General features: G+C 38.6%; 1 protein-coding gene across 1 annotated transcript; it reads left to right on the forward strand.

The window, feature by feature from the left end:
• The first annotated feature begins 6,197 nt into the window (after positions 1-6,197).
• On the forward strand, positions 6,198-8,876 carry LOC132053678 (uncharacterized). Its single transcript, XM_059445794.1, has 3 exons — positions 6,198-6,726; positions 6,841-7,777; positions 8,060-8,876. The coding sequence occupies exons 1-3, from the start codon at positions 6,198-6,200 to the stop codon at positions 8,874-8,876; spliced, it is 2,283 nt and encodes a 760-aa protein (XP_059301777.1).
• The last annotated feature ends 1,194 nt before the right edge of the window (positions 8,877-10,070 follow it).

Consider the following 10,070-nt stretch of genomic DNA (forward strand, 5'->3'; position numbering starts at 1 on the left):
GGTAACTGCAGGATCCTACATCCAGAATTGAGAAGAGAAGCAGACAAGAGAGAGGAAAAAGTGAAGGAGGATAATACTGCTAGAAGGGTATCTGGTAACAAAACCAAAGAAAACACTCAGCAAAGGATAATGTGTTCCAGTAGGGCCTGAATAAGGAATATGGCAACAAAAACAATATGAGGAACATGATGAATACAAAAAATTATGAGAATGCCCACAGTTACAAGGGGCAAAGGGAGGAACAAGAACAAAACCAATCAGCAAAACAATATTTCTCAAAGTAAAGGGGGAATCAAAGAACAGAAGAAAGGGTCACAACAGATGAGTGCGGCCAACAGTCAAACTAAGAAGAATGTTGGCAAAAATTATGTTGGTTTCAACAAAAAAAAGGATAACAAGAGAGAGGGTTAGAGTGTTTTTGAATTCACTGCTAATGGAACTGGTGGAGATAAGGATCCAGTTAATGGAGAAGGGGAGTGTTCCAACGATCCACTTTGGCAACCAGCTCCTAGAAAGGTAAAAAGGCACAGAAGGACAGGTAACTTTTTAGAGAAGATCATTTCCTTATCTGAAAAGCAAAAGAGTAAAGAAAACTATGAGGAGAAATTAGAGCTGAGCAAGATAGGGGATGCTGGTGTCACAGTTATGGACAAGTCACCTTCCATTGCAGGTGAAACTTTAAATGGGGAGATGGAAGGTTCAAAAGATCTGGAAAAATAAGTTGTTTCTTCAATTGACAAAGGGAATACTTTCTTAGAAGTGGCAAAGCTATTAACAAAATGGCTGCTAGTACTAAAAGTAGTGTTCAAGCTGAAAAGGTAGTGGATCAAAAAGCTGAGTCCTATACTAACAATTGCATGGTAGTGGATCCAGGACCTGAACCTCCTGGAGAAAATATTGAAGAAGATGAGTATAAGTATTTTGAAACTGCTTCTGAGGAGGAAGACGAGAAAAACACTGAAATGGAGGACCTGGAGGGTATCTCTGATAGTGAATTTCAATATCTTTCAAATCCTCAAACTGAGGAAGCAGGAGATACTAACATGATGATGAGTCAGGATCAGAGTGATAGAACTACCAAAGATGAACTACTTTCAAAAACCTCTAGTTTATCCATCATGGAGGAGGCTGGAGGAAAGGAGAATAAGATCAAACAAAAGCAAAGCACGGTTCTAACCCCCTTAGTTTCCAATGATTAGTATCCTATCTTGGAATATAAGGAGTGTAAGAACTCAAAGTGCGTTTGTAAGACTCAAAACCCTCAAAAATCAATACAACCTCTCATTTATTGGTCTTCAGGAGCCTATAGTAAAGGCTGAACATTTACCAAACTATATGAGAAGCATATACATGCAAGGTTGCTATTCAAATATCAACAACAAAATTTGGTTATTCTGGAATAATGACTATACAGTTACTATTATCAATGATACTGAACAACTAGTGACCTGCAAAGTTATTTAAACTGGTAATGGAGAAGTTTTCTACATCACCACAGTGTATGCTAAATGTAGATCTCATCTTAGGGATCAACTATGAGAGGAAATTAATAATTTGTCTCAGAATATTATTGGACCATGGTGTACAATGGGTGATTTCAATGTTATTGCAGAAGCTGAGGAAAAAGAAGGTGGATCTCCTCATAGAATGGAGAGGAGTTTTGATTTTATTCACTGCTTGGAATCTAGTGGTTTACAAGATGTGGTTTCTCTGGGAATCCTTTTACTTGGTGCAACAATAGAGGTGCCCCAGATACTATTTGGAAAAGATTGGACAGGTTCTTTTATAATGTGGAGTAGTTTGAAAAATATGGTTTTAATGCTGTGACTCACCTGGCAAGGGCATGTTCTGATCATGTTCCTCTTCTTATTCAATTCAGTGCCACAGAGGAGTCATATGTGAAGTATTTTAGGTTTCTAAATTTTTGGACTGGGCATGAGCAGTTTCAGGAGGTTGTAAAAGAAGTTTGGGATGAAGAATGCCAAGGTAACCCCTTGTGGATTCTGCATCAAAAACTGAAGAAGACTGCTTCTAGGCTTAGCAGCTGGTCAAGGGAAACCTATGGCAACATTCATGAAGATCCTAAGAAATGGGAAAGTGATATTACGGCTCTGGAGCAAAAATTACTAGAGGATAATAATGAAAGAAACAGAACTAACCTTAGCAGGACCAAAGCTGGTTATATTCAATACCTCAAAAATCAAGAAAGCATTTTGAAACAAAAGGCAAGGGTGAATTGGCTGAAAGAAGGAGATTCCAATAGTGCCTATGTTATATCTCGCATTTTGTACATTTGGATATTCCAAGTCAATGGCGGGAAGTTAAGGACAAGGTTATATTTTTTTTCAGTTTTGTTAAGAATGCCTAAGTTGCGTGTTTATCTTTTGTTGGTATGGAGCATTAAGGGCAAATTTGGAATAAGAAAAATGAGAGGCTAGGAGTTGCAAAAAAATATTTCATTAAGTGGCCAAATGGCCATGTGGCCGTGGGGCATGGTGTGGACCCCACCCATGGTTGGCCAATTAATTCAAGTCATTAAAAAGGCCATGTGTTCATCTTATATTGCAAGACATGTATATAAGCAAAGGATGACAAGTCAAAAAAATTAGTCATCTTTTATAGCCTAAAGAAAAGTCTAGAAAATTGGAGAAAAATGAAGGCACATGACCGGCCATGTGCTTGTGTCCATATATATATATATGTGTGATGAATAACATGAGACACAACTTATCATTCCAACTCTAGAGAATTCAAGAGAGATGGAGAAAAAGAAGGAGGAAGGCAATAGGCAAAGAGCTGGCCGAAACTGCCTCCAAATTGTTGATCATGAAAAATAAATTTCTTCATGCTTTCCTACTAATTAGAAGGTCCTCTACGACGTGGAGTAGTTGTTGGAACAAGAGAATCATCCGTTCTTGCCATCATGCATCTTAGCCGAGTGGAGAAGGTGGATGAGAAAAGGTGAGGTTTGATCTTCTCTACATGTTTTTTAGGTGTTTGTGCATGTTGTGAAATGTAGAAATGAGTGAAGTTCATGGAAATATGGTATGTTGTGTGTGGCCGTGTGTAGGTAATGTTATATAGGAGTAAAGAACTAACTTACTTGGCATGTTTGGATTGTTGTATTATGGATAGTTGTGCATGTTGTAATGTGAAGGAATGGATAAAAATTCATGAAACCATGGATGTGGGTGCTTGGCCGAATAGGTGTGCGTGTGTTGTGTAGGAATGGTGAGTTAAATTTACTCGGTATTGTAGTTGTTGTTGTTATGGAATATGTGATGGAAATGAAGGTTTGATAACTCAAATTAAAGTTGTACTTGGTTGTGGGCTGATTTATAAGATAATGTAATTTCAATATGGCTTCTTGCATTAATGAAAATGATGTTGCTAACATATGGAATTGTTGATATAGTTTATGAATTCGGAAGAGGGAAATGTATTGTGGTTGTTCTTATGGTATTTGGAAGTTTCGGGTGAAGTAAGACATGGGTTGGATTGTCTTGAATATTTGTGAATGGATTATTGATGTTGTAAATATGATTGTTGGTTTGGTTTTTGTTGATTTGGCCGAGTTAAATTCTCGGGGATGTTGAAGTTATAGGGGAAATGCTGCCGAAATTTTTGTAGACAAAGTGTTAATTTGGAATTGGATTCTCAAGTGTTATGGCTAATGGATGATGCTTAATGACGATTGTAGATCGTGTGAAGCCGAGACGTAAGTTTGGATTAGCATAGAGGGCGGCCAAGGTATGTAAAGCTTGACTCTCTTTTCTTTGGCATGTCTTAGTACATATAGGCTATGATAAGATCCCCGAGGTAACTCTACTCCTACGATCCGAGCACGTCTATGAGTCTTAGTTGCTTCTTGATATCCGTATTCGTAGTATAGTTAAATTGTGGTCCTTATGCCTTTTGTATGATTATATATGAACATGCATAGAAAGATTTTGTTCGTAAAGGGGGCGGTAACTACGAACGTCCGTAACTTCCATAGGAAGGCTCGGATTGCTTTGATATGTCCGTAGGAGGTTCTGTAGCGTATGATGATCTTAACCTCCACGGGTGGGCCCGGATCGGTTGGGTACTTGTCCGTGGGCCCGCTAGACGTTCCTTTGTATAGTTCTAGCAACTTGTTAAAAGAACTTAATATGGTTAACAACCCGACTTCCGAATATGATTACTCACTTATCTGTTAAGTCTGAAATGAGAAATCGTATGTCTATGATGTTGATCCGTAACTATGATGGCTAGAGTTCCATTTGACAAGTCCCGAGTAACATTCGAAAGAAACTGAATTTGACTATGACTATTGGCTTGGTTTTTAAATGATAGCCTGTTTTGATTGTTTTATGGAATCTGTGTAAATATACGAAATGAGAATTCGTATGCATATGATTTGGATACGTAACTATGATTGATAGAGTTTTATTTGATATGTTTCCGAGTAATATCCCAAGAGATTTGAATTGACTAATGCCATTGGCTTGTAAATGATAATTTGTTTGATTATTCGTTAAGTCCGTATAAATGTTGTGAGTTGCATATAGATCCCACGATTCTCGCTCGTGCATATTATTGTTACCTTCGCCGAGTCCGGGCCGGTTGTTATCGTGCGCACAATTCTAAGTATGATGAGCTTCGAAGTATGATGAGCGTCGATATTATGGTGTTATGATGTGTCCGGACACCGAGCCCTCTTGGCCGAGTACCGTGGTTATATGATATGATGTGTGACGGAGAGACGGAGATATGAAAACTTCCAAAGTATGATGAGTTGTGGCGCCCAAGGCGGGGAGGGCGACCACGTTACGTCCACGGTCCTATTACGGACCGCATAGGGTATATGATATGATAATCTGACGATCTGATGACATGATGATTTGATAATGTGATGATCTGATAATGTAATGCATCTGTTCTGATGATATGATAATATGATGATTCTGTTAAATGTGATGATATGATAATATGATGATTCTGTCTGATGTGATGATCTGATAATCTGATGATTACGTTTTTTACCGAGTCCCTCACTGGAGGGCCGGGACGCGTTATATGTTATATATATGTATTCTGAAATGTGATCAGTTGGTATCGGAGCCGGTGGTGGGGCAAACCCAATGGTGGGGCAAACCCAATGGTGAGGCAAATTCCACACTGGTTTAGGCGAATCCCACATTAGTATAGGCGAATCCCACATTGGTTTAGGCAAATCCCACATTGGTTTAGGCGAATCCCACATCGGTTAATGTCAGCTACTATGATGTGATCTATTTTCTATATATGTGAGACAGAAATGTTTTTAAAAGAAAGCTAAGCATTTCGGCATTCCGATCATTATATTGGTCTTCTGCACCTCGTATGTATGATTTGTTTTTCGTATGCAAGCACCTTGACATTCGGTTATTATGTTCACCGTCTCGTACTTACTTCCCGGTTATGATCTCGTTTTACGTATTCCATGCTTTACATACTCGGTACATATTCCGTCATCCCCGCTTTCTTTGGGGGTCGCGTTTCATGCCGCGGTGTACACCGTATCTTGCTGAAGACATTAGTAGAAGATGTTCCGCGGGATTGGCGAGCTCCATTTCCTCGGAGTACCGCCGAGTCGAAATGTTCATGTTATGAGAGTTTGTTCTATGTTAGAGACTTTGCGACACAGTGTCATGTGTATAGTATGTCGGTCTGTAAGCGGCTCCATAAGCCGATGTGTTGTTATATGTTATATTACAGATTTCGTGCGATTATAGATGCTGTTTGATATAAAGAAGGTGAAAAGCATATTTGTTTTTCTGAAAAAGTTCGATTATGTATTTATGCTATGATTAAGGGCCCAGTTTGAGTACGAGTATTACGAAGGTCAGCGGGTTCGCTCGGCCCTAAATAAGGGTCGGGTGCCCATCACACCCTCCCGGATTAAGGGTGTCACAGCCTATTTTCACAAGGTTATCAAAGACAGAAGAAGGAGATTGTGCATTAATAAGATCCAAGATGAGCATCTCCAATGGGTGGAGGGTACTCCAAGAGTAGCAGAAGCTGCAGTCAGATATTTTCAAGGTGTTTTCTGCCAAGTTCCTGCACCAAATGATTTCTTTGAGCTAAAAGTGGTTGACCATGTTATTTTACCAGAAGTAAACTAGGTTTTAACTGAATTTCCTGATGAGGAGGAAATTAAGAATTGTGTGTTTAACATGGATCCTGATAGTGCTTCAGGTCCAAATGGATTTTCAGCCAAATTTTATCAAAGTTGTTGGTCTATTATATCTCATGAAGTGGTTCAGGCTATGGAGGCTTTCTTTTGTGGAGCAAATTTACGAAAATGGCTCACACACACTTGCATTGTGATGTTGCCTAAAGTCTCATCCCTTTTTGTTAGTCTATGCAATGTCATTAGTAAGATCTTTGCAAAAGTTCTAAGCACCAGACTCAACAGTATAGTGCCTAGTATAATAAGCACTAATCAGAGTGGTTTTATCAAGGGAAGATCTATTACAGAAAACATTCTTCTAGCCCAAGAGATTATTCAAGATATTGAGAAAACTGATGAAAAAGGAAATGTGGTGCTGAAATTGGACATGGCCAAAGCATATGACAGAGTGTCTTGGCCATACTTATGCATTCTAATGAGAAAGATGGGTTTTTGTGAGCTGTGGATTGATCTGATTTACAGGCATATATCAAACAACTGGTATTCTCTGATTATCAATGGCACCAGACAAGGTTTCTTCAAATCAGAAAGAGGATTAAGATAGGGAGACCCTATTTCCCCATCCCTTTTTGTTATTTGTGTTTCAAAAAAATTAAACAAACTAAATGGCAATGCTGATTTTAAAGGTTTTTATATGAACAAAAAAAGTCCTAAAACTAATCATTTAGCCTTTGCTGATGACATTATTCTATTTTCCGGTGGTGCGGGAAATCTCGACAAGTTGATGGAAACACTTCAAACTTATGAAGAAGTGTCTGGTCAGCTGATAAACAGGCATAAATCTTCAGTTTCTCTAGCAAGTAATGAAGAGCAAGGAGCAATCAACAGGGTGGAATTGATCACTGGAATGGTTCACAAGAACTTTCCAATAAAATACTTGGGATGCCCATTTTTCAATGGAAGGAAGAATGCAGCAATTTTTTCTGAAATTATGAGCAGAGTTTTAAGCAAAATCAATGGATGGCACACTAGATTCTTGTCAAGTGGTGGAAAATCAGTGTTAATAAGACATGTTTTATTAGAACTACCAATTCACATGTTAGCAGCAGTGCATCCACCAAAGAGTGTTATGAACCAAATGGAGAAGATGCTCAACAAATTCTTTTGGGGAGGATCAGAGGAGAAGAACAATTATCACTGGTCATCATGGGATAACATGTGTTACCCTTATGAAGAAGGAGGAGCTAAATTCAGAAAATTCAGGACACTTGTAATGCTTTTACCACCAAACAAAGGGTGGAGAACAAAACGGGGTCAATCCCTATGGAAAGATTTCCTGTTGAACAAGTATTGCCAAAGGATCCACCCTGTAGTGAAAAGATGGTATTCAGGGAATTCTCATTCATGGAATGCTAAGTGTAAGATCAAGATAAAGATGGATAATCATATCCTATGGAAGATAGGGAAAGGTGACATTGCAATCTGGTCTGACAACTGGACAAGCCTTGGGTCCTTTGTGAATTACCTTCCTGAAGATAGAAAACCAAGGAATCAAAAACTTTCTGAAGTTTTGTTAATAGTCAATGGAGATGGGATGGATGGGATTTGCTACTACCTAATGAGGTACTACAAACTATCCAAGATATGCATATCATCTTGGATAATAGCAAAATGGATAGACCAATATGGACAGCTGAAGAAAATGGCAAATTCTCAGTCTCCTCAACATGGCAAATCCTAAGAAATACGAGAGAAAGAAACTGGATGGATACCATGACTTGGCAAAAAGGGGTTCCTTTTTAAAATGAACTTCATGGTTTGGAGGATTTTAAGAGATAGGGTCCCAGTTGATGCAAGAATAGCAAGGATGGGAATTAATATCCCATAAAAATGCATATGCTGCAGAATTCCTCAAAATGAAGAGTTAGATCATCTTTTCTATGTAGCACAATTTGCTACTGAAATATGGAGTATTATATTTGATCCAGTGGGGATTCCTTTTACTAACAAATCTTACAGGCAATTAATCACCACCTGGTGGCAATGGAAGTTCAAGAATCCTATTCAAACTCTAATTGGGAGAATCATGCCTTCTATCATTACTTGGGAAATCTGGAGAACTAGATGTGGAGCAAAGTATGGCAAAGAAAGGCCTAATATTAGAATTTCCTTGGAAAAGATAGCATTTATCATTGCTCAAGTTGTACAGGGACAGTTCAAAAGCATTCATCCAGAACCAGACTGGTACAAGATAATTCAAGTCATGGAATTCAATTTCAGCTGCAGGACCACAACTATGGTTAAATGGATCAAGCCTCCAAGTAGCTTTGTAAAGCTTAGCTCTGATGGGAGTTGTAAAGATGGGAAATATGGAGGTGGAGGTGTTATCAGAGACTATGAGTGGCATCTTATGTGTGCTTATACCCTCAAGTTGGGACAAGGAACTAGTAACTGGGAAGAATCTGTAGCTTTACTTTTTGGAGTAAAATGGTGTATTCAAAATGCTTATGAATACATCATTGCAGAAAGTGACTCAAAAATCTTGGTGGACAGTGTCAATGAAGCAATTTCTATCCCATGGAGGATGATTAAGGAAGTGGAAGAGCTGAGGCAGTATATAGAACAAACTGATTTTATCATGCAGCATTGCTACCGTGAAGGGAACAAAGTTGCAGATAAATTAGCTGCTCTAAGCCATGGCAACACTAACAATCAAACATAATATGTATATAAAGATCTCCCTAACCAAGTTAAGGGGCTAATGACTCTAGACAGATGGAGCATACCAACTTTTCGTATAGTAAAGAAAGCAAGAAGCAGCATCAAATATGATCCTCCATGAAGACTCTGATGATAGTCATTAGTCCACTACTTTTGCATAGAAAAGTAGAAATAGGCTATGCATTTACTTCATCTCAAAGGGACTAGGGAACATTGTTAGAATTCCCTCAAATATCAAAGATCAAAGTGTAACTTTTTGCGGGAAGATGAATAAAAATGCATAAATTTGACTTTAAAAAAAAAGTCTCTACAGTAGTCTAATTGTAACATGGTCAGGACAGGGCCCGGCCGACCCATATTGTATATACACTGTCACAATCCAATTTCACTAAGTTGTGCCGGCACCTACCTTTCCCACCTCGGTAGGCGAACCCTTAACTCAACATTCACAAAATAATAGAAAATAGTGGAAGAAGTAAAATAGCGAAAGTCTCGCAATTATAATATAAATAAGAAAATGCGGAAGTAAATGAAATCTGCCCCAGTATCTGGTTTGGTCATACAAGAGCATCTAACTAAAAGCTACAAGTCTGGAATATCAATAATACATCAAGTCCGAATAAGTCTCGGAATAGGAAAATAAGACATAAATAAGAAGAATCATCAAGGCGATGGACGTCTCATGCTCACCCTGTAGACTCTAAGCAACTCTCGGGGCGACTATCAGCCACGAGAAACAGAAGTAGATCCAACCTGAAATTCTGCATTCATTAAAGAAGAATGCAGCAAGTGCAGGTCAGTACAAACCACAGTACTGGTAGCTATCATAGGCCGACTAAGTATAGCTAATATAATTCAGACAATAAAGTAAGATAAGTAGATAAATCAACAAGTATAAGTCAACCACAAATAGAACCAAGTACACATCATCACCTAGGTGGAAGCATCTAAACCCAAGTGTGCCAAATCTCAATATATCAAATTCGAACCCAACAACACAAGTAAATCACCAGATCATCACAATATAAACTATAATGTAATGTAATGCAATAGTGTATGAATGGAAATGAAATGCAATGATGTGTACACATGTACTCCGGACGGAAGTATCGACGTCCCGGTAACACAACCCATGGGGGACCCGCGAAGTCTATGTACTCACTCAATCCACGATTTCGGGACAACCATCGGACAT

Source organism: Lycium ferocissimum, chromosome 4, assembly GCF_029784015.1.
Source record: "Lycium ferocissimum isolate CSIRO_LF1 chromosome 4, AGI_CSIRO_Lferr_CH_V1, whole genome shotgun sequence".
Taxonomy (NCBI): Eukaryota; Viridiplantae; Streptophyta; class Magnoliopsida; order Solanales; family Solanaceae; genus Lycium; species Lycium ferocissimum.